This window comes from Lithobates pipiens, unplaced genomic scaffold (assembly GCF_037356315.1).
Source record: "Lithobates pipiens isolate NorthernLeopardFrog02 unplaced genomic scaffold, aLitPip1_a1.2 Scaffold_16, whole genome shotgun sequence".
NCBI classification, from domain to species: Eukaryota; Metazoa; Chordata; class Amphibia; order Anura; family Ranidae; genus Lithobates; species Lithobates pipiens.
This window is the reverse complement of record NW_027507748.1, coordinates 41,858,135-41,883,030: the sequence shown is the minus strand read 5'-3', so window position 1 is coordinate 41,883,030 and position 24,896 is coordinate 41,858,135. Positions and strand designations below refer to the sequence as shown.

At 46.0% G+C, this 24,896-nt stretch overlaps 1 protein-coding gene across 1 annotated transcript in view; it reads left to right on the top strand.

The window, feature by feature from the left end:
• Nucleotides 1-17,653, top strand: part of LOC143981732 (interferon-induced GTP-binding protein Mx2-like) — a 79,480-nt gene extending 61,827 nt beyond the window's left edge. The window contains exons 14-15 of the mRNA XM_077479782.1: nt 8,669-8,881; nt 15,418-17,653. Coding sequence (XP_077335908.1) covers nt 8,669-8,881; nt 15,418-15,648 — 444 coding nt within the window. The 3' untranslated portion in view covers nt 15,649-17,653. The remainder of the gene's footprint in view (nt 1-8,668; nt 8,882-15,417) is intronic.
• Nucleotides 17,654-24,896: the final 7,243 nt, after the last annotated feature.

The following is a 24,896-nucleotide window of genomic DNA, read 5'->3' as shown; positions in this document are numbered from 1 at the left end:
TCGGAATCTCCGACCGTGTGTACAAGGGCTATGACTGTATGTAAAAAGAAAAATTGTGAAAACAAAAACAAATTTTATTTAATTTCTTAATTTTCTAAAAAAATGTGAGAAAAAATTACAACGAAAAAACTCGCCATGCCTCTAATGCCTTGTACACATGGTCGGATATTCTGACAACAAAATCCATCAGATTTTTTCCGACGGATTTTGTGCCAAACTTGTCTTGCATACACACGTTAGGACAAAGTTGTCGGAAAATTTGATCGAGGTGACGTACAACACATACGTCGGGACTATAAACAGGCCAGTAGCCAATAGCTGTGGTCTCTTAATTTATTCTGAGCATACGTGGCACTTTGTCCATCGGAATTGTCTACACATTATTCTGCTCTCAAACTTTGTGTGTCGGAAATTTTGACGGAAAAAGTCAGATGGAGCCCACGCATGATTGGATTTTCCGACAACACGATCCAATCGCACATTTTCTGTTGGAAAGTCCGACCATGTGTACAGGGCATAACTGAATACCTTGGACTGTCTACTTTCCAAAAAGCAGTCGTTTAGGGGGTATTTGTATTGTCCTGGCATTTTAGGCCTCAAAAAATTAGGTTGTCAGTACATCAGGACTGATCAATTCCCATATATATATATATATATATATATATATATATATATATATATATATATATATATATATATACACAGTATCTCACAAAAGTGAGTACACCCCTCACATTTTTGTAAATATTTTATTATATCTTTTCATGTGACAACACTGAAGAAATGACACTTTGCTACAATGTAAAGTAGTGAGTGTACAGCTTGTATAACAGAGTACATTTGAGGTCCCCTCAAAAAAATTCAACACACAGCCATTAACCACTTAACAACCAGCCCATAGCCGAATGACGGCTTCAGGGCGGTTGCTTAACTCACTGTACGCCCTCCCAGAACCGCGCTTTCGCGTGCCCCCTGGGGGGGGGGGCGCATACGAGAACATTCGTGACTGCCGGGTCCAGAGGTAAAATGACGGAGCGATCACATGTAAACAAACCGGCGTGATTTCCGTTTCCTCCCTCCCCTCTCCAAACAGTGTGAGCGTAGAGGGGAGAGATCTGTGGCAGCAGCACTGTGGGCTGCATGTGTAGTGCCCACAGCGCTGCTCAGTGACAGATCCAGTAGACATACGAGTGCTGCCAGCATTGTTGCAGAGGTTGAAGGGGTGGGGGGTCAGCCTGTCAGTGCTCAGACCATACGCCGCACACTGCATCAAATTGGTCTGCATGGCTGTCATTCCAGAAGGAAGCCTCTTCTAAAGATGATGCACAAAAAAGCCTGCAAACAGTTTGCTGAAGACAAGCAGACTAAGTACATGCATTACTGGACCCATGTCCTGTGGTCTGATGAGACCAAGATAAACTTATTTGGTTCAGATGGTGTGAAGCGTGTGTGGTGGCAATCAGGGGAGGAGTACAAAGACAAGTGTGTCTTGCCTACAGTCAAGCATGGTGGTGGGAGTGTCATGGTCTGGGGCTGCATGAGTGCTGCCGGCACTGGGGAGCTACAGTTCATTGAGGGAACCATGAATGCCAACATGTACTGTGACATACTGAAGCAGAGCATGATCCCCTCCCTTCAGAGACTGGGCCGCAGGGAAGTATTCCAACATAACGACCCCAAACACACCTCCAGGACGACCACTGTCTTGCTAAAGAAGCTGAGGGTAAAGGTGATGGACTGGCCAAACATGTCTCCAGACCTAAACCCTATTGAGCATCTGTGGGGCATCCTCAAACGGAAGGTGGAGGAGCGCAATGTCTCAGCATCCACCAGCTCCTTGATGTCGTCATGGAGGAGTGGAAGAGGACTCCAGTGCCAACCTGTGAAGCTCTAGTGAACTCCATGCCCAAGAGGGTTAGGGTCCGTTCACACAGGGGCAAGTCAGTTTCGACTTCAGGTCGCCCCTAGTCGGACAACATTTGAAAATAAATGTAAGTGAATGAGAGCCGTCTTAATGCACACTACTGAAGTCGCTCCGACTTCAGAAAAGGTTCCTGTACTACTTGAATCCGACTTGTAGGCGACCGGTACCCATTGATTTCAATGGAGGCCGCCTCCAAGTCGGATCTCCGTCTATACGAAGGCAACTCTGACAGAATTATAAACTCTCAAGAGGGAACTCCACGCCAAATTTATGAAAAAAAATTGGCGTGGGTTCCCCTACCGAGAGCATACCAGGCTCTTAGGTCTGGTATGGATATTAAGGGGAACCCCCTACGCCGAAAAAACGGCGTGGGGGTCCCCCCCAGATCCATACCAGACCCTTATCCGAGCACGCTACCCGGCCGGCCAGGAAAGGGGGTGGGGACGAGCGTGCGCCCCCCCTCCTGAGCCGTACCAGGCCGCGTGCCCTCAACATGGGGGGTGCCTTGGGGAAGGGGGGGTCACGCGCCCCCCCCCACCCCAAAGCACCTTGTCCCCATGTTGATGAGGACAAGGGCCTCTTCCCGACAACCCTGGCCGTTGGTTGTCGGGGTCTGCGGGCAGGGGAATCCGGGAGCCCCCTTTAATAAGGGGGCCCCCGGATGCCGGCCCCCCACCCTATGTGAATGAGTATGGGGTACAACGTACCCCTACCCATTCACCTGTGAAAAAAATGTAAAAAAAAAACAACACAGGGTTAAAATAGTTTATTGCACAGCTCCGGGGGTCTTCCGTCTTTGGGGGTCTTCTCGCCGGACTCCTCCACTATCTTCTGCTAGCTCTTTTGCTAGCGGAGGAGCCCGGCTTTCTTCTTCGTCGCCGCCCTCTACTTCCGACTTCAGGGGGTCTTGTCCCCCTCTTCGGTTCTTCTTGCCGGGCCACCGCGCCTTCTTCTGTGGCCCGGTCTTCTGTCGTCGTCGCCGCCGCCGCCTTCCGTTCTTCTTCTTCTTCTCCTGGAGATGTTGACTCGACGCTCTCTCCGGCCGCAATGCCAGGGACGCGCTGCGCGGCGACATATATAGGTGACCCCGCTCCCTTACGATGTCACAGTCCCAGAATCCTCTGGGACTGTGACATCGTGACACCATGTGACATCAACCGGCGACCCCGCCCCTTGTCCCTATATAATTCGCCGTGCACCGCGTCCCTGGCATTGCGGCCGGAGAGAGCGTTGAGTCAACATCTCCAGGAGAAGAAGAAGAACGGAAGGCGGCGGCGAAGGCGGCGACAGAAGACCGGGCCACCGCTAGTAAAAGAGCTGAAAGAAGAAGCGGTGGCCCGGCAAGAAGAACCGAAGAGGGGGACAAGACCCCCGAAGTCGGAAGAAGAGGGCGGCGACGAAGAAGAAAGCCGGGCTCCTCCGCTAGCAAAAGAGCTAGCAGAAGATAGTGGAGGAGTCCGGCGAGAAGACCCCCGAAGACGGAAGACCCCCGGAGCTGTGCAATAAACTATTTTAACCCCGTGTTGTGTTTTTTTTTACATTTTTTTCATAGGTGAATGGGTAGGGGTACATTGTACCCCATACTCCTTCACATAGGGTGGGGGGCCCCCTTATTAAAGGGGGCTCCCGGATTCCGATAAGCCCCTCGCCCGCAGACCCCGACAACCAACGGCCAGGGTTGTCGGGAAGATGCCATTGTCCTCATCAACATGGGGACAAGGTGCTTTGAGGTGGGGGGGCCGCACGCTCGTCCCCACCCCCTTTCCTGGCCGGCCGGGTAGCGTGCTCGGATAAGGGTCTGGTATGGATCTGGGGGGGACCCCCACGCCGTTTTTTCGGCGTAGGGGGTTCCCCTTACTATCCATACCAGACCTAAGGGCCTGGTATGCTCTCGGAGGGGGAATCCACGCCAAATTTTTAAATTTGGCGTGGAGTTCCCTCTTCAGAGCTCATTCTCTGATTGGCCGCGGCAAAAGTCACCTGGCCTGGGGCGACTTAAAGTCGTGTTGTAAGTCGCCCCAAGTCGTGTCCAAGTTGCCTCCAAAAGTCGTGTTGAAAGTCGTGTTGCCCCTGTGTGAACAGACCCTAAAGGCAGTGCTGGAAAATAATGGTGACCACACAAAATATTGACACTTTGGGCCCAATTTGGACATTTTCACTTAGGGGTGTACTCACTTTTGTTGCCAGCGGTTTAGACATTAATGGCTGTGTGTTGAGTTATTTTGAGGGGACAGCAAATTTACACTGTTATACAAGCTGTACACTCACTACTTTACATTGTAGCAAAGTGTCATTTCTTCAGTGTTGTCACATGAAAAGATAGAAGAAAATATTTACAAAAATGTGAGGGGTGTACTCGCATATACTGTATATACCAGGGGTAGGCAACCCGCGGCACGCAAAGCCTCTTTTGCCGGCACCCGACTCCCTCCCCAACAGCAGAGCAGTGCAGGGAAGTGTCAGTGAGTTGTTAATGCATTCCAATCTCACAATTCCCCACCTGCACTGGGAAGGCACTGCGCCCCCACACAGTGTAAACAATGGGAAACATTGATTGGTTATCCAACCATGTTGTAGCTGCGATTGTCAGCTCTTGTGATGAGGAAGAGAATTTATTTGTGTACCGTGTTGCATTACTGTGCAATTACCAGTTAAAGTAGCACAGTGCAGAATAGCAAACAAATGCAGTGTTCTGGAGGTCAAGTGCAAATGAAAGCTGACTTAGCTATAAAGTCAGGGCAAGTCAGTAATAAATGATATCACAGAAACAGAAGAGGCATGTCTGCAAAATAAGCATAGCAGAAAGCATCTATATATATTCACATATATGCAAATCGGATGCGCTTTGAACCACATCAGATTTGCATGGCGTGTGAATCAAACCGGTTTTCTATGGGAACGCATCTAAATCATAAATCTGATCAGTTTTGAACACAAATTTGATCCAAAAAAATAAAAAACTGTGCGTTTGTCCCCCCAAACCATACCATGCCCTTTTGGGTCTGGTATGAGTTTTAAGAGGAACCCCATGCAAAAATATATAACAAAGAAAAAAAAATCTGTGAGCCCCCCCCCCCAAATCTATACCAGACCCTTAGATCTGGTATGGATTTGGAGGGAAACCCCTATGCTAAAATTAAAAGGAAAAATATGGCATGGGGCCCCCCCAAGATCCATACCAGACCCTTATCCGAGCATGCAGCCTGGCAGGCCAGGAAAGGGGGGGGCGAGTTCCCCACCCCAAAGCACCTTGTTCCCATGTTGATGGTGAAAAGGGCCTCCTCCCCACAACCCTGGCCTTTAGTTGTAGAGGTCTGCAGGCAGGGGGCTTATCGGAATCCTGCCCCCAGATCCTGCCCCCCCCCCCATGTGAATGAGTATCGAAAGATGTGTAAAAAAAAAAAAAAACAGTAAAACACAGCGACAGCATGACAATTCCTTAACTTAAAAAAACCATAAACAATGTCCCTCGGTGTAGATCCATTGTCAATCACGCTGCCCGCTGCCCAAAAAAGCTCAGTTTGTGCCGAAGGCTCTCACCGCCTGCCTGCTCCGCTGTCTGACAGCTCTTAAGTAGCTAAGGGGCGGGGCCACCTGGCAATGTCACCCGGTGGCACCGCCTCCTTATCACGTTATCGACCGGTGCATGCTGGGTCGGTGACGTCACAAGGGGGCAGTACAAATCTACAGGCTCATAACACTCTAAAGAGGATTAGATCTCTGACATCATAGTGCTGAGGTTTAAAGTGGAACTTAACTTTTAAATATTCAAAGCAAACTCCCCCATCCCTCCATGTCTCCATGCTTTATTTTGCTGAGAAATCACTTTGGAACCCCCCTCCCCCCCTAGCATTTGTAGCCGTGCCCATCTTGAGTAAGATCATATGATTCATGTAGCATTTACTTCCTGGAATCCATTTGCCCTTAACTCAGGCATGCAGGCAGGAGGATGTGTTTAGCTGAGAGAGCCTGTCCTCCCCTCTTCCAGGAAAAAAAATGCCCTTGAAGACTCCTAGGGAATATGACATCAGTGGCGGCTGGTGAAGTTTTTGGATGGGGGGGCGCCAGACCCCGCCCATCATGACCCCGCCCACCATTTTGGCCCCTCCCACTTCTCATAAAACACGCCCCTTATGTAATCGGAAAAATTTTTTGCCGTGGGTTCCCCCTCCGAGAGCATACCAGGCCCTTAGGTCTGGTATGGATTCCAAGGGGAACCCCCTACGCCGAAAAAACGGCGTGGGGGTCCCCCCCAGATCCACACCAGACCCTTATCCGAGCACGCTACCCGGCCGGCCAGGAAAGGGGGTGGGGACGAGCGGGCGGCCCCCCCTCCTGAGCCGTACCAGGCCGCGTGCCCTAAACATGGGGGGGTGCCTTGGGGGAGGGGGGGGCGTGCGGCCCCCCACCCCAAAGCACCTTGTCCCCATGTTGATGAGGACAAGGGCCTCTTCCCGACAACCCTGGCCGTTGGTTGTCGGGGTCTGCGGGCGGGGGGCTTATCGGAATCCGGGAGCCCCCTTTAATAAGGGGGCCCCGGATACCGGCCCCCCACCCTATGTGAATGAGTATGGGGTACAATGTACCCCTACCCATTCACCTGTGAAAAAAAGTACAAAAAAAAAACACAACACAGGGTTAAAATATTTTATTGCACAGCTCCGGGGGTCTTCCGTCTTCGGGGGTCTTCTCGCCGGACTCCTCCGCTATCTTCTTGTAGCTCTTTTGCTAGCGGAGGAGTCCGGCTTTCTTCCTCGCCTCCGGCCTCTTCTCCCGACTTCGGGGGTCTTGTCCCCCTCTTCGGTTCTTCTGCCGGGCCACCGCGCCTTCTTATAGCTCTTTTAGAGGCAGTGGCCCGGTCTTCTGCTGCTGCCGCCGCCGCCCGTTCTTCTTCTTCTTCTTCTTCTTCTCCTCCTTCTTCTCCAGGAGATGTTGCCTCGACGATCTCCCTGGCCGGAATGCCAGGGACGCGCTGCGCTGCTACTTATATAGGGACAATGGGGCGGTGTCACATGGGTTGATGTCACATGGGTTGGTCACATGGGTTGATGTCACAGTCGCCATGTGACATCAACCCATGTGACCAACCCATGTGACATCAACCCATGTGACACCGCCCCATTGTCCCTATATAAGTGGCAGCGCAGCGCGTCCCTGGCATTCCGGCCAGGGAGATCGTCGAGGCAACATCTCCTGGAGAAGAAGGAGAAGAAGAAGAAGAAGAAGAAGAACGGGCGGCGGCAGCAGAAGACCGGGCCACCGCCTCTAAAAGAGCTATAAGAAGGCGCGGTGGCCCGGCAGAAGAACCGAAGAGGGGGACAAGACCCCCGAAGTCGGGAGAAGAGGCCGGCGGCGAGGAAGAAAGCCGGACTCCTCCGCTAGCAAAAGAGCTACAAGAAGATAGCGGAGGAGTCCGGCGAGAAGACCCCCGAAGACGGAAGACCCCCGGAGCTGTGCAATAAAATATTTTAACCCTGTGTTGTGTTTTTTTTTTGTACTTTTTTTCACAGGTGAATGGGTAGGGGTACATTGTACCCCATACTCATTCACATAGGGTGGGGGGCCGGTATCCGGGGCCCCCTTATTAAAGGGGGCTCCCGGATTCCGATAAGCCCCCCGCCCGCAGACCCCGACAACCAACGGCCAGGGTTGTCGGGAAGAGGCCCTTGTCCTCATCAACATGGGGACAAGGTGCTTTGGGGTGGGGGGGCCGCACGCCCCCCCTCCCCCAAGGCACCCCCCCATGTTGAGGGCACGCGGCCTGGTACGGCTCAGGAGGGGGGGGCCGCCCGCTCGTCCCCACCCCCTTTCCTGGCCGGCCGTGTAGCGTGCTCGGATAAGGGTCTGGTGTGGATCTGGGGGGGACCCCCACGCCGTTTTTTCGGCGTAGGGGGTTCCCCTTGGAATCCATACCAGACCTAAGGGCCTGGTATGCTCTCGGAGGGGGAACCCACGTCAAATTTTTTTTCAGAAATTTGGCGTGGAGTTCCCCCTTCAGAGCTCATTCTCTGATTGGCCACGGCAAAAGTCGCCTGGCCTGGGGAAACCTTTCTGGCTGTGAAAGCTTTTTGCATTCATTCAGCTAAATGCACGAACATTCTCCACAAAGTAGAGGCTAGAAAGCCTTTATGCGGTGACTCACCTCTCACTGTCTGGCAGCTCCGCTCAGGCTAAGGAACGGAGCTGCCTACGTCACTTCCGGGTTTCGTGAAGCAGCCGAAAGCCGGAAGTGACTGCCTGTCTAAGAATGACAATGCTCCCGCCCGTAGAATCACAGTGATTTTACGGGCGGAAGCTAGTCGGCGTTCTGCAGTGCGCCGCAAGGCAGGTTTTTAACCCGCAAATGAAGCGCCATGGATGCAATCTTGTGATTGCATGGACGTGGCGCTTCTCATAGTGCACTGTGACCGGCACCACAGTACACTATGTTAAATTGTTAAATGACATGTTTTTTTTTTTTTTTTAAATGTCTTAAAGGGCCCGTTTTTTTTTTTTTGTTTTTTTTTTTACTTTTTTTTTTTTTTTTACACCTAGGGAGAGGGGGGGCGGCGCCCGGGCGCCCCCTATGGGCGGGCCGCCACTGTATGACATCGTTTTTGGCCTAGGCCAAAAACCAGGAAGCAACAATAGAAATGTAAAAAAAAAACAAGTTTAAAACAAGTAAATATAATATACCTTCTTATCTATATACTAAGGCTAGGGATGAACAATAGCTTTAAGCTCTCCTCTTCGTTTTTTCAAAAGGGTAAGCTGGAAAATATTTGTGGCGACCAACAAAAAGAAGCTGAGAGCGTAATCCAAAACCAGTTCAGGATGGAGGATATCATCTACTGCCAGGACTCACTATACGGGCGCTACCTAAAGGCTGCCCGCGAGTTTTGTTTCCAGAAAAAACCACAAGGCGACATGTACTTATCCATCGTGGAAATGAGTTACCATCTCCAAGCCTATTTCAAGGTGAGCATTCTATATGGGTCAGAAAAAGGCAAGGCTGGAGTCATTGATGGCAATGTTTCTCAACTCCAGTCCTCAAGGCGCCCCAACAGGTCATGTTTTCAGGATTTCCCCCAGATGAAACAGCTGGGGTAATTACTAAAGCAGTGAAGCTGATCAAATCACATGTGCAAAATAATGGAAAGCCTGAGAATATGACCTGTTGGGGCGCCTTGAGGACTGGAGTTGAGAAACACTGGTCTATGGATTGGTGGGACCAGAGTTATAGAGAGATAGTGAGACTGGTGGTATGTGCAATATCATACCACCCAACATTCTGAGATGGGAATGAGGGACACCTACCAGCAAACGTATGCAGGCATAGGACACACCTCCTGCCACACCCACTTAAAGGAGAATTAACCAAAAAAAAATAAAAAATGTAATTCAATCCACAAGGGCTTTTTTTTTTACCACTACTATTCTTTTATATTGGCTTTTACAATTTACAAATGCAGCAATTTAGAAATCAGATGAAAGGTTTAGCACTGGAAAACACTTTGAAAGATAAAAAGTGCATTTTATATTCAACTATAAAGATCAGACCAAAATGAGGGATAAATAAGGAGGAATGAGGGACATTGCTCCAAATCAGGGACAGTCCCTCCAAATCAGAGACAGTTGGGAGCTATGACAATATGGACGTGTACTGTGGACAAGGGCAAAGCAAACAATAAAGCAACAAGTAAAGAACAAGCCTAGTGCAAAGGAACAATCAAGCCAGAATTAATGTTTTGTACAACCATATACCAAATAACAAATGATCGGGTCAAGCAGGGTTGGGTAGGTCTGGATCAGGGACCACCAAGGGATAACAACAAATTACAAAATGAAAGCCAATGTATTTTGTCGCCTCCGTCTGCTGCACTCAGATGGCGCCCGCCACTGTGTGAGTTGTTAATACACCTACTGATGGGTATTAAAATTACAGGCTGATATGACTTAGAACTTACTGCCACCTGCAGGTAGAAAAAAAGAATGGCAGGTTCTTGACTGTATTCATTCTAAATAGGAATTCAATAAAGCAAAACACTAATTGCATGGGTAAAGTGCAGTTATTCAAACTCTATTATCTCCCAAAGGATTTGTAATTCTTTGCAGCCATGCCTGTTGTTACTTCTTTGCAATACCCTGCAGGCAGAGCGGTGAAACTATTTATTTTTTCCTTTTTTGATTTGCTTTGTGACCTTTCTTATGACTGGAGAGTCAGCACTATGACGCTCTTAAGAAAAGCACCAGAAAGCCACAAAGCTGACATAGTAAACAATGGTGTCACCTAAGTCTTGTGGTAGAGATGAATAAGTCCTGACAAGACTGGCCTATCAGAATTATAAATCATGTGGCAGGTAGACATGTGCACTGACAAAAAATGTGTTCGTTTTATTCGTTTTTTTGCTTTTTTCGGAAATCCGAAGCTTAAAATTTCCAAATTTCAAATTTATGAATTTTCGGAATTCAGAAATTCTAAAATACGAAAAATTTAAAAAATCTGAAAGAAAGAAATTCAGTACAATTCCTAATGATAACTTACTAAATAATAGCTAACCAATAATAACTATTACATTATAGGTACTGGAATTTCCTTTCAAATTTGACTGTTTGTGAATGTAACAAATACAAATTTATCTGAATTTCCTAATTTTGAACTTCCGAATTTCCAAAATTCGTAAATTTTCGGAATTAACGAATTTGTCAAAATTCATTAAACAACGAATTTGGAACTGAACGAATTGCACATGCCTAGTGTCAGGTAACACAGTTCTTTGGAGAGCTTAATTACCATGTCTAAAGTCAAATGTTTACTGCTGTATGTGTCTCTATTGGGGAGATTTTCCAGCACTTCCTGTCCCATTGACACCCTGTGTATTACAATGTGATAATAACGGCTCTGTGTACAACTCCTTAAAGCGGCTCTTCAGTCATTTTTTCAACTTTCCATCTATTAAATCTTCTGCTCTTGTTGTTGTTTCACCTTTGGATAGTAAAACTTTTTTTATGCCAGTAAATCCCTTATACAGCCCCCTTCCTGTTTCTGGTCTGGTCATTAGCCTAGGATTATGACATCATGAACAGCTCTCTCTCTCCCTCTCACTCTCTGGTGAGAGTTTGAGAGGAAGGGAGGGGGTGTGTCATAAGAGGGCCAATGAGAGCTGCAGAGCTGGAGGTGTGTCTGTGTAAATCTAGGAAGTGAACAGGTATTACCTTCAGCTGCCCACAGTTAAAATGGCTGCTGGCAGACTCAATGGACGGAGATTTCTGCAGCATATTTGGCAAGTACAGAATCACAGTATATATAAAATAATATGTAAAGTGGTTGGAGAGAGGCTTCAGAATGGCAAGGGTGGAAAAAGAGCAAGGGGACGAGATTTGATATAACGTAAAAGGTAATTATAAAATTAGTTGGTAAATGTATAAGGGTTTAAATGATTGTAACAGTAGTACATACGGTACATAAAAAGGAAATACAAAAATGTAACATTGGTAACAAAAAATAAGGATTTTTAGGGACTTTATTGGAATCATGTCCTGGTAAAGGACCTTTACCAGGACATGATTCCAATAAAGTCCCTAAAAATCCTTATTTTTTGTTACCAATGTTACATTTTTGTATTTCCTTTTTATGTATGTACTACTGTTACAATCATTTAAACCCTTATACATTTACCAACTAATTTTATAATTACCTTTTACGTTATATCAAATCTCGTCCCCTTGCTCTTTTTCCTCTCAATGAACTGGGATGGAAACGCATGACCTTACCAGGTCATGGTTTCACTCAAAGTCCCCAGGGATAGAACTACATGATCCTTACCAGGACATGATTTCGCTTAAGTCCCTAAAAACCCCTATTTTTTGTTTATTTAACTAATCAGGAATTATTTATTTACACTTTATCTGTTTACCCCTAATATTTTGCAATCTATTGACTTCTGGCTTAGCCTCCCTTTCCTTATCTAATTATAATATTTCTTGACTTCAAAGCAATTTTTTTTAAATTCTCCAACTTGTTTTATACAATTATTTATATATAATTAGGTCCCCTGTGAACATGTGTTCTTGGTCTGTCTACACTGTTGGTATGTGGGGTGGCCGGATTGCTGCGCCGCCCGGTTTTGTCCTCACTTCCGGGAGTTGCGTTGCGCTCTGCGGACCTCCCCCTGCCCCCGCGTCGTCTTACGCCTGGGGGGGGTGGAGATTCCGCACAGCGCGTCGACGTCACGATTCCCGCGCTGAACGCGTGACGCCAGTCATGGCGTCACTGCATTCCTGCACGTGGAGCTTACATCCGCAGGCGGACTGGGGGGATGTTTAGTCAGTCGGCCGGTGACTTAGCTAGCCCGACTGCTGGCCCATCCTCCCCGTTTTTCCACCATGCGTCGTGGCGTTGGCGGGCTATCCCTGGCGACACGCTTGCAGGTATTTCCCTGGGAAGTGGCTGGCATTCTAGGCTACCTGCACTTGGGTTTACACACAATTAGGGCTTTTTCTTGTCCTTTCTTCAATACATCTTTCTCAACACAGGTATCGGTGCACCTTAAATTCCTATTCACGGTATGTCTTTTTTCCTTGGACAACAAGCCTCTTATTCATCTTTCTCATGCATGTTACACTTACTTTTTTATTTTATTTGGGATATTTTCACTGTCCCATTCTGTTAACTTCGTAATAGCACGGGCTCTTTGCCCATTATTTATTTTCTTTTCACCTTCCTCTTTGAGCAATTTTTTCTTGCTCACTTCTCACATCCTTAATTGTTCTCCCTCAGGAGTGCCTAGTTGGTTCCATGCCCGCCCTGGGTGAAGCCTATGTGGGTTATGTTTCCGGGGCTGCCTACCACAGCTCCCGGCAAGGGGTGTCCCTGGACGGTTTGCGTTGTCCGGTCATCCTATTGTCAATTTGTGTATTTGAGCAAGTAGACATATACTCGGGGTAAGGCCCATTCATTCTTTCCATACTTATGTAATCTATTATTTTTTATTAGATTACTCATTCATTATTATTTTACTATAGATTCATCACGCCTTGCTCCTGATGAGTGGCTCAAAAGCCACGAAACGCGTAGAGCTACAAACTGCCGTGTCCCTACCATCACTTATTTGAGTCTCAATTTATTATTGTATCATTTTTAATTACTGACCCAGGGAGGCAATAGGTCTTGCAGGTTTTACTGTGTCAAACATTTTACTTAATCCTTTCTTTGGTGAATTTTGGAATTTGATTGTTAATTCAGTATGAGTAATTGATGTTATCAATAAGCTTAAATATTGTACCTTATGATATTGATGTTACATCTCTGTACCTGGTTTCTATGTGTGTTTTATTGTTACAATCAATTAAATTCCTATATACTCACCAATTAACTTTACAACTATTTCTTATTCCATACGAAGTCTCGCCCCTTTTTCTCCTCTCTTTTTTCAGAATGGCAAGGGTGCTTTTATTATAAATTATGTGAGCAGACTGCAGTTCCTCTTTAATCTGTGTTTTGGGGGGCCTGGATAAGAGGTGGAAGATCGATGTCAGTCTGCAGCAGACAGGAGGAAGCGCTTCCGCCCCCCCCCCCCCCCCCAGTGATCAGACTAAATATTGTAACTTTGTATCAAATGACAAGGTGAGAGAGGCTTCAGCAGAGGCTGATCTGTGTACAACAACATTTATACAGAGACCAATACATACACGCTACTTCAAAGCCATCAAAGTTATTTACTTTGTGATTTGGTATCTCCCTCTGTCTCCCCCTCCTGTTTGCTGCCAATTAGTTTGGTCCTAGCTGGACCATGTCTGTTTCTTCCATGCTCCCTCAAGTGGTGTTAGTTCTTTGTATGGTCAGAGCTTAGGAAAGTCATTGCCTTTTGACCAGGGCTTTTTTTTCTCAGACAATAGGTGCAAAAGAGCAAATCCCTTCTGAGTAACCCTTTGTTTCTTCTCTCTAGCCACCTCCGAGCACCCTTGGGCCCACCTCCCAGGATCACCACTAGAGAATACACAAACAAGTATCATTTTGTGCTGCTAAGTGATTTGCATGGAATTTGTTAATAACAAGACAGACAGTAAAATAGATCCCCTGCAGTGAGCAACAACAGACCCCACCCCAGTAACATAGACCCCCTCCAGCAATGATAGACCTCACCCCAGCAACAATAGATCCCCCATACAGCACTAGACTTCCCCCAGCAACAATGGACCCCCTGCAACAAAATACCACCCCAGCAACAATAGACCCCCAGCAGCAACAACAGATCTCCCAGCAGCAACCACAGATCTCCCAGCAGCCAGCATCAATAGACCCTCCAGGAGTTAGCAACAAGAAACCTCTCTCTCAACAGTAGATTCCTCCTAGCAATAATTGACCCACCAGAAACATAAGACCCCCCCCAACTAGCAACAATAGATCTACCCAGCAACAATAAATCTCTATCCAAAAATGGATCCCTACCAGCGACAATAGATCCCGCAGCAGTCAGAAGTAATAGACCCTCCAGCACACCCCAGCACTCCTTGCCATTATATACATTTCATTTCTGGAGGTGCCGGAACTGCGTTCCCTCACGTTCCCGCTGAAAAAAAGCTCTGCTTCTTAGACCCCATACACACTATTAGATTCTCTGCAGATTTTTGTCTTCAGACTTCAGACCAGAACCATATAATGTCAAAAATCAGGCAGACCCTTGCATTACATGGTTTTGGTAAATCTGAGGACAAAAATCTGCAGAAAATCTAATAGTGTGTATGGGGTCTTACCCTTTAAAAGACTAGAGAAAAAAAAAACATCCTCTGTACTGCAATTAGCTGAAGTAAAATTGCATTGCATTCAACTCCTGTGTCCTATTGAAGAGTTAAGCTGCCTGTGGATGGTGCCAAGTCAGCAGATGACTATATTGTGTGGACAGACTGGGGTTGATTTACTAAAACTGGAGAGTGCAAAATCTGGTGTAGCTATGCATAGAAACCAATCAGCCTCCAGGGTTTTTTGTTTTTTTTGTCCAAGCTTAATAGAACAAGCTGAAGTTAGAAGCTGATTGGCTACCATGCACAGCTGCACCATATTTTGCAATCTCCATTTTTAGTAAATGGACCCCAATTTGTTTATTTCCTATCATCATCAGCTCTATCAGGTGAATAATGTGGTATATTTCTGATCAAGGCATTTCAGGAAAATACCACATTATGGCCAGTAGATGGAGCTAATGATCATAGGAAAAAAAATGAAATTACAAGCTGATCGGCTACCATGCACAGCTGCAATAGATTTTGCACTCTCCTGTTTTAGTAACTCAACCTCACTGAGTCTGTGGAGGTATATCAATGCATTCAGCCATGTTTGAAACAACAGTTGTAGCCCAGGAAATAGATGCTACCCGTTGGCAGATGCCGGTACATAAATGGTGCCACCCTTCTGGGGTAGAAAGGAAGGTGAATGCACTGTCAGGGGGGAGTACTGTGATCTCTTTATAGATTACATTTTATTTTAACCCATATTTTTTTTTTTTTTCTCCTAGAACACAATAGCCCGCCTAGCTAGTCAGATCCCACTCATCATCCAGCACTATGTCCTCCGCGGGTCTGCCGATCAGCTTCACACACAGATGGTTCTCCTTATTCAAGACAAACAGAATTTGGATCGGATTCTGCAGGAGAGGCAGGACCTCTCCACCGAGAGGAAGAGCTTAAAGGGCCGGATCGACCGGCTGGAAAAAGCCAAGCGCCGCCTGGCGAGGTTCCCCAACTAAGTTGTCTTTTTTCTTGGCTGATGGGGCCACTCTGATGTGAAGGGGGGTGCTGATGGGGCCACTTTGATGTAGGGGATGCTGATGGGGAAACTCTTATTTAAAGGGGGTGCTGATGGGGACACTCTGATGTAAGGGGGTGCTGATGGGGACACTCTGATGTAAAGGGGTGCTGATGGGGACACTCTGATGTGAAGGGGGGTGCTGATGGGGCCACTTTGATGTAGGGGGTGCTGATGGGGACACTCTTATTTGAAGGGTGTGCTGATGGGGACACTCTGATGTAAGGGGTTGCTGATGGGGACACTCTGATGTAAGGGGGTGCTAATGGGGACACTGATGTGAATGGGGGTCGCTGACGGGGACTCTCAAAATTAAAGTGGGCTGGTCTGAATGAAGTCCAGGGCCACTATGCCTCACAACCCCCTACATATTGAAGGATGTCACCAATCTTTGGCCTTGGAGGTCCTCATTAGACTGGAAGAGGCTAAAGACTTTGCTGCATGTACATTTTTGATACTAGAAAATATTGCTATATTTTCTTCTTTTTGTGTAAAAACAAATAAAAAGGATTAAACAGCACTTCCCAGAATCCTTTAATACCCAATCTCAGGCTTAGCTGGCAGTGGACCCCACCTTTACCCCAATGCAAAGGACTGTTTCCAAGAGGTGTGCCCATATAGAATAGAGGAAGGAGCAATCCACAGAAGGATGTATCTTTTCAAGAGTGTATTAAAGGAGCGTTCCGGACAAGATTTTTTTTTTTTTTTTAAAGTCAGCAGCTACAAACACTGTAGCTGCTGACTTTTAATAAGGACACTTACCTGTCCAGCGATCCCGCGATGTCGGCCGCCCCGAGGCTGATACGTCCCTCGAATCGGCTGCCGGCTCCTCCATCTTAACGAAGGGAAACAGGCAGTGGAGCCTTGCAGCTTCACTGCCCGTTTCCTACTTTGCATTCGTGAGTCGCGCAGTGCTTTGTGAATGGCCCCATTGTTTTCTGGGACAAACACATGTCCCAGAAGGCAACGGGGCCGCTCAGGAGGAAGCGCTGCGGAATAGGAAGAGGCAGATTAGGAAGACTGCCTAGCAACAGCGGTTTCAGGTAAGTTAAAAAAATATATATTTTTTTATTTTTATTTTTTTAAGATTATTAATGCTTTTTTTTTTTGGGTGGCCCTCCACTTTAAGTTGAGATATGTAAAGTACAATGGTCCAGAGTCCAGCATCCCTCCCTTCTGGAATGTGTGTAGTCATGATGGCTGCAAGACAAGCGGCTTCCTCCCTTTAGGGGAAGCAACATAATATAAGCTGCCTCCCTACATGCTGGTCCATGCGGTTGCACCCGCATGGAAAAACCAGTAATCTCTCTCCTTGCGAAATCTAACAAACTAGCCACCTTTCTACCTTCCTAATAGAACCTTATCCAGGGTACCCCTCAGGGGCGGGGCTGGCACTTAACCCAGGAGGCTCCTAAGCGGAGTCTTATGCCCTGTACACACGATCGGAAATTCGACCAGCAAAAGACCGAATACTTCTCCTCTATTCTTCTTCTGGTGGCAACTGTAGAATTCAGGATTTCCCATCAGTTTCTGTGCCAATGGTCATCAGGACAAATAGACAAGGTGAATCTCCCCAGTTGGACAGCAATAAAAACCAGATAGAGGTTCCAAATCTTCCCTATTGTAAGAGTAGAGTTGAAACCTATACTAAAAGCTTCTTCTAGTTACTATATAGGTCACATTAATGCTCACTTTGGTACAGTAAAATGGAAAGAGGCCAAAATTTCGAAACTGAGGTAAGAGGTGGACCTCATGAAGTCCACCCTGCTACCCTGTTGCTAGGTCAGTGTTAAAGGTATATTTTGAATCTATGTCAATTTATCTGCTGTGATGTCCCGTGTTTCCACAACTGCAAGGTATAATTTTATTTATTGTTACTTGTAAGTAATCTACTATATATATATATAGAGAGAGAAAATACCTTTAATAAAAATTTGTGAAACCAGTTTGTGTTTTTTTTTTTTTTTACAATTAATTTAAATGATAGTATTCATTAAAAAATATATTAAATGTGGTCCTGATCTGAAGAAAATTGGAATCCCTACCCAGTCCTTTTTCAAACAAATCTGCCTTCATCGTTACCACCCGTGTACGGTGCAGTATGCATGAAAAGATTTTGCAGAGTCATTATTCTTGTGAAACTTCTGGAACTTTGAAATAGGGGAAAATCAAATGTTTTCAAGCTATTTCCTCTACAGGTTGAATGTAGTGGTTGGGGAAAATGGACCGTTATGGCCTCTAGAAGGAGCTGAGGATCATAGGAAATAAGCATCATCAGCTCCATCTATCCTACAGGTTGAAGCCGATTTTGATTATTATGCTATGATGGCTGGTCAGGAGAGTGGCGTCTCTTTCACTTGATGCTGGACTAGGAAAGTTACTAGCCAGCAGCATCTGCATGAGCAATGAAGATAAGCGATATGCCGATGCTGCTGTCCAGCAATTAAAAAGACACTCCCTCGGAAAAGCCCTACTGTATGTTGAGTCCATTCAAGTTCCTTATTGTAACTGAAGCCCCGATTGAGGAGGAGTATATGCTGGCCCCCTGAAATAGGTTGATTTTTTTTAATGCAAACCATCAAATTAACCTGGACTTATTATTTGATCTGGCATTGTTTTCATTGGTCCCCTTTTTTGCTGACGTGCCATAGGCAACCTTCAGCTACCTTTTTTTTTTTAAATACTATTCAGACGTATTACTCTATTCAATACTGGTTTTGAACTCGCATGTTTTAACTAACGTTTTTTAATATGGCCATTCTTTTATATCTGGGTGGTGACCAGCGACGGACTGACAACACTCAGGGCCCCCGGACCAAATAAAGCAAGGGACTTCTGTCAGGCCCTGCCCATGGTCTGCCCCTGACCCCGCCTATGGTCCACCCCCGATCATGCCTCTACATTTTGCACAAAGTACAACAGCTGCCTTTTTTTTTTTAATGGGACCTGGAGGGGGGTCTCTCTCTAACATTGGCCATTAGACAGTTTGTTAGAAAGCATCCCCTCCCACAACCGAGTCTAATCAGACCTGGAGGGGGGTCTCTCTCTAATAGTGTAAATTAGAAACCCCCCTCCAGGACTCATTAGGGACTACAAATGAGTAAAATGGAACCTGGAGGGGGGCCTCTTTCTAACAGAGAGTGTACAGTAAACACATTTATTCACTCTGGTCCTCACGGGAACCCCTCCTTGTGCCATGACTCTCACCCCTGCCCCAACCAGTAGAAATAAAATTGGCACTGAGTAGCTCTCCTCTCCCCTGTCCTCTGTGGCTGGCTAGCCCCCCATCAATGCAGCCTCTCTGGTCTACCCTCCATGCAACTTCACCAGTGTCCCCTCCGTGCAGCCTCACCAGTGTCCCCTCCATGCAGCCTCACCATTGTTCCCCTCCATGCAGCCTCACCAGTCTCCCCTCCATGCAGCCTCAGTCACCAGATTCCCCTCTATGCAGCCTCCCCAGTGTCCCCTCCATGCAGCCTCAACATTGTTCCCCTCCATGCAGCCCCTCCGTGCAGCCTTGCCGGTGTCCCCTCCATGCAGCCTTGCCAGTGTCCCCTCCATGCAGCCCCTCTGTGCAGTCTTGTTAGGGTCTCCTCCATGCAGCCTCACCAGTTTCCCCTCCATGCAGCCCCTTTGTGCAGCCTTGCTAGTGTCGCCTCCATGCAGCCTCACCAGTGTCCCCTCCATGCAGCCTCATCAGTGTCCTTTCCATGCAGCCTCGCCAGTGTCCCCTCCATGCAGGCTTACCAGTGTCCCTCCATGCAGCCTCACCAGTGTCCCATCCATGCAGCCTGATCAGTGTCCCCTCTATGCAGCCTGATCAGTGTCCCCTCCATGCAGCCTGATCAGTGTTCCCTCCTTGCAGCCTCGCCAGTGTCCCCTCCATGCAGTCTTGCCAGTGTCCCCTCCATGCAACCTCACCAGTGTCCCCTTCATACAGCCTCATCAGTGTCCCCTCCATGCAGCCTGATTAGTGTTCCCGCCATGCAGCCTCACCAGTGTCCCCTCCGTGCAGCCTGATCAGTGTCTCCTCCATGCAGCCTGATCAGGGTATGGGGGTTAGAGAGGAGAGCCACAGAATCACACAGAGAGGGGATCTCCCTTTTATCCAGCAACCGGTGTCATCGGATGTCCCGCCTCCAGTGTGACATCTATCAAAAGAGCAGGTGCAGGAGGCAGGAGATCTGATGACAGCTGTCGCTGGGTAAAAGGGAGATCCCTGCTCTATGTGATCCAGCGGTGTTTCCCCTCACTACTTACCCTCCGAGGCAGCGCTGGGGCCTGGGCGTGCCTGAAAAGATTGTCCCTGGGGGCATGCGACCGCAAGTTTTTTGTCCCTGGACCCCAGACCGGTTTCAGCAGGTGGCGCTGTCGGGCCACCTTCAGCAGCCAGGCCCTCGGAACACGGCTGAATAGATCGACAAGTCAGTCCGCCCCTGGTTGTGACCACCTGCAAGTAGCATGCAGCGGGTAAAATAAGTATTGAACATGTCACCATTTTTCAGGTAAATATATTTCTAAAGGTACTATTGACACAAAATGTTCACCTCATCTCAGTAACAACCCATACATACAAAGGCACCAAAACAAATAATGTTATAAATTAAGTTATGTGTAATAAAATTGAATGACACAGGGAAAAAGTATTGAAGTATATGAAGAAAGGGAGGTGCAAAAAGGCATTGAAAGCCAATACACCAGCTGAAATCTATCAGTAATTACAAAGCAACCCTGCCCCTTGTCAGTACAAATTAATATCAGCAAAGAGCTCTCTCAAGACCTTCACAACCCTATTGTTGAAAAACATATTGATGGCATTGGTTACAAAAGGATTTCTAAACTTCTTAATGTTCCAGTGAGCACTGTTGGGGCCATAATCCAAAAGTGGAAAGAACATCATTTCACCATAAACCAAGATTTCTGACAGAGGAGTTAAAAGAATTCTCAGAAGAGTTGTCCAAGAGCCAAGGACCACTTGTGGAGAGCCTCAGGAAGACCTGGAATTAGCAGGTACAATTGTTTCAGAGAAAACAATAAGTAGTGCACTCAAACCCAATGGTCTCTATGCATGCTCACCATGCAAGACTCTATTGCTGAAGAAAAAGCATGTTGAAGCTCATTTAACCACTTGCCGACCAGCGCACGCCGATGTACGTCGACGGAATGGCACGGGCAGGCAAATGGGCGTACATGTACATGAAATAAAAGTATCCCCGCGCTATCATAAATACAATCTACCTATAAATTAAGAGTGGGTTGCAGCAGAACACCGACAGAGGTATAAACCCTACCACTGAAAAGCATAAAACAACATCAAATAAATGGTGCTGCGCTCCCTTGAACAATATAAAATAAGTGAATAAATTAATCTGTATCTAGTGCTAACAATTAATTATACATATAGTACCAGTGAATTAAAATCTAATTGCCGTGACCAATCGTGATCAGTGATTAAAGTGTCTTGTGCTAAAATACAGTAAACATATAATATATATGTGCAATATTAAAATATCTAATGTGCATAAAAAACACATACAGAATCGCATAAAAAACAGTGGAGGTATCCAAAAATCTTCCTATTCCGACGCGTATCGTCATGTGTCACATGACTTCATCAGGGAAGTGACACATGACGATACGTGTCGGAATAGGAAGATTTTTGGATACCGGAAGTCACGTCCGAGACACGAACGGAACGCTCGGCTGTGTGTTTTGCGAATTATTGACTTACTGTTTATTCTACCATTGTGACATATTGATGTGGGGATAAGACCCTTAATTTGGAATTGGGGGTACACCGCTTAGACTGCCTGAGACCTTGTCCTCTATGTGCTGTTTGCCTTACAGCAGTAAGGTAAGGGGCCACCTTATTCGATGTGTGTGGGACACTGAAGAGACACAAGAGTGTGTACACATTGTGTGGTTTTGCTGGCACCTGCTATTTGGAGAAGCACTTTACGGATCACATGTCACTTTATATTATGTTGCATTTTAAGAGACTTATCTATTTTGTTTGAATTGCACCGTGTGATTCACATTTATGTTAATATAGTTTGCTATACTAATTACACTTTGTGAGGTATTGACTTGCCTGCATTATATACCTCCACTGTTTTTTATGGGATTCTGTATGTGTTTTTTATGCGACTCTGTATGCACTATTAGATATTTTAATATTGCACATGTATATTATATGTTTACTGTATGTTAGCACAAGACACTTTAATCACTGATCACGATTGGTCACGGCAATTAGATTTTAATTCACTGGTACTATATGTATAATTAATTGTTAGCACTAGATACAGATTAATTTATTCACTTATTTTATATTGTTCAAGGGAGCGCAGCACCATTTATTTGATGTTCTTTGGGCGTACATGTATGTCCCTTTAAATTTGCCGCCCTGCCATCGGGAGCGTGTCGGTCGGGACCCCCGTGAGTCCAGTCGTGGGACCCGCGGACTCGATCGCCCCGGGCATACCCGTCTCATATTGTCTCACGGAGCGGCCGAATGAAGAAATGCCGTTGTAAACAGCATTTCTCCATTCTGCCTAGCAACTAGTGAAGCTGATCTCTGCTCCATGTGATTGGAGCAGAGATCAGTGTTCACTAAATGAAAGCCCAACCCCCCACAGTTAGTAACACACCCCTAGGAACACTTAACCCCCTACACTGCCACCCACTGGTTAACCCCTTCACTGCCAGTGTCATTTACACAGGAATCACTGCATTTATATAGCAGTGATTACTGTATAAATGACAATGGTCCCAAAAATGTGTCAAAATGTCCGATGGGTCCCCCACAATGTCGCAGTCACAATAAAAATCGCTGATCGCCACAATTACTAGTAAAAAAAAATAATAAAAAATTAATAGAAATGCTATAAAACTATCCCTATTTTGTAAACGCTATAACTTTTGCGCAAACCAATCAATAATCGCTTATTGCGATTTTTTTACCAAAAATATGTAGAAGAATACGTATCGGCCTAAACTGAGGGAAAAAAATGTTTTTTTATATATTTTTGGGGGATATTTATTATAACAAAAAGTAAAAAATAATGCGTTTTTTTCAAAATTGTCGCTCTATTTTTGTTTATAGCGCAAAAAATAAAAACCGCAGGGGTGATCAAATACCACCAAACGAAAGCTCTATTTGTGGGAAAAAAAGGACGTCAATTTTGTTTGGGAGCCACGTCGCACGACCGCGCAATTGTCAGTTAAAGCGACGCAGTGCCGAATCGCAAAAAGTGGTCTGGTCTTTGACCAGCAAAATGGTCCGGTCTGAAAGTGGTTAAAGTTTGCTGCACAACATTTAGACAAGCCTGTGAAATACAGGGAGCGTATAGTCTGGTCACTCTTTGGATGCCATAATACACACCATGTTTGGAGGTCAAATGCAATGCACATCACCCCAAAAAACACCCCCATACCAACAGTGAAGTTTGGAGGTGGGAACATCATAGTGTGGGGCTGTTTTTCAGTATACGGTAATGGCAAACTTCATGTCATTGAAGGAAGGATGAATGGAAAAATGTACCAAGACATTCTTGATAAAAATCTGCTGCCATCTACCAGGATGATGAAGATGAAACGAGGGTGGACATTTCAGGAAGACAATGATCCCAAACACAAGGCCAAGAAGACTCTTAATTGGTTTCAAAGAAAGAAAATAAAGCTGCTAGAATGAACCAGCCAATCACCTGATTGAAGCCAATAGAAAATCTATGGAAAGAACTAAAGATCAGAGTTCATAGAAGAGGCCCACTGAACCATCAAGATTTGGAGACTCTGTAGAAGAATGAGCGAAATCACACCTGAGCAACGCATGCGATTAAGTTTCTCCATACAGGAGGCATCTTGAAGCCGTCATTACCAACCAAGGATTTTGTGTATTAAATACATTTCAGTAAGCATGTTCAATACTTTTTCCCTGTGTCATTCCATTTCATTACACATAACTTAATTTCTGAACTTATTTGTTTTGGTGTCTTTGTATGTATGGATTGCATGGGTTGTTACCGACATGTGGGGAACATTTCGTGTCAATGGCACCTTTAGAAATAGATTTACCTAGAATAATGGTGACGTGCTCTATACTTATTTTACCTTATTCAGTATAACTACTCATTTCTGCCAGTGGTCTGATAGTAACCACAACAGGAAAAGTCATTCAGGAAGTCTCATCACACCTCATAAACACATAAAACTTTGCAAAAGCAAAACTGATCTGTTAGGGCCGGTTCACACAGCGGGCGATGCAAGTCGCCCCCGTTCTGTACAATGGAACCGTTCTGAGAGGAGCGACTCGAGTCGCTCCGACTCAGAAAAAAGGTTCCTGTACTACTTTCGGGCGACCTCGGGGCGACTTGCATTGACTTCTATACAGAAGTCATTTGCAAGTCGCCGCCGAGGCCGCTGCAGGTCGCGGCGAGGCAAGTCGGAGTCGCCTCGCCTCGCCTGCAGTGTGAACCGGCCCTTACCTTGTCTTGGATATTTTTTGTCATCATGCATGATCTACACTTAATCTGCTTTCTGCTTGATCTGATCTTAATGCTCCGGGGAGCCCTCTGTTCAGGTAAGACCATTACTGAACGAGGTGGAAGAAGTTAGCTCTGATTTTCTGAATGGAAAACCAAAGCTAACTGGTTATTATGGAAGACCCTACAAATGACTATAGAAAATTACTGCAAGCGCAAAGAATAATTACTTTATCTAAGGGGAGTCACTTCTACTAAATGTCTCCTGCCATCTCTTAACGTGTACTATATGCATAGCTCCCAACTGTTCCTGATTTCGAGGGATTGTCCCTGATTTGGAACAAAGTCCCTCTGTCCCTTTTTCCTCCTCATTTTGGTCTGATGCCTATACCTTTATAGAAAATGCACTATTAACCACTTACAGACCGGACCATTTTGCTGGTCAAAGACCAGACCACTTTTTGCGGTTCGGCACTGCGTCGCTTTAACTGACAATTGCGCGGTCATGCGACGTGGCTCCCAAACAAAATTGTCATCCTTTTTTTTCCCACAAATAGAGCTTTCTTTTGGTGGTATTTGATCACCCCTGCGGTTTTTATTTTTTGCGCTATAAACAAAAATAGAGCGACAATTTTGAAAAAAACACATTATTTTTTACTTTTTATTTCAACCGCTCCCTGTCCTTCTCCCTCCTCCTCTTTACAGG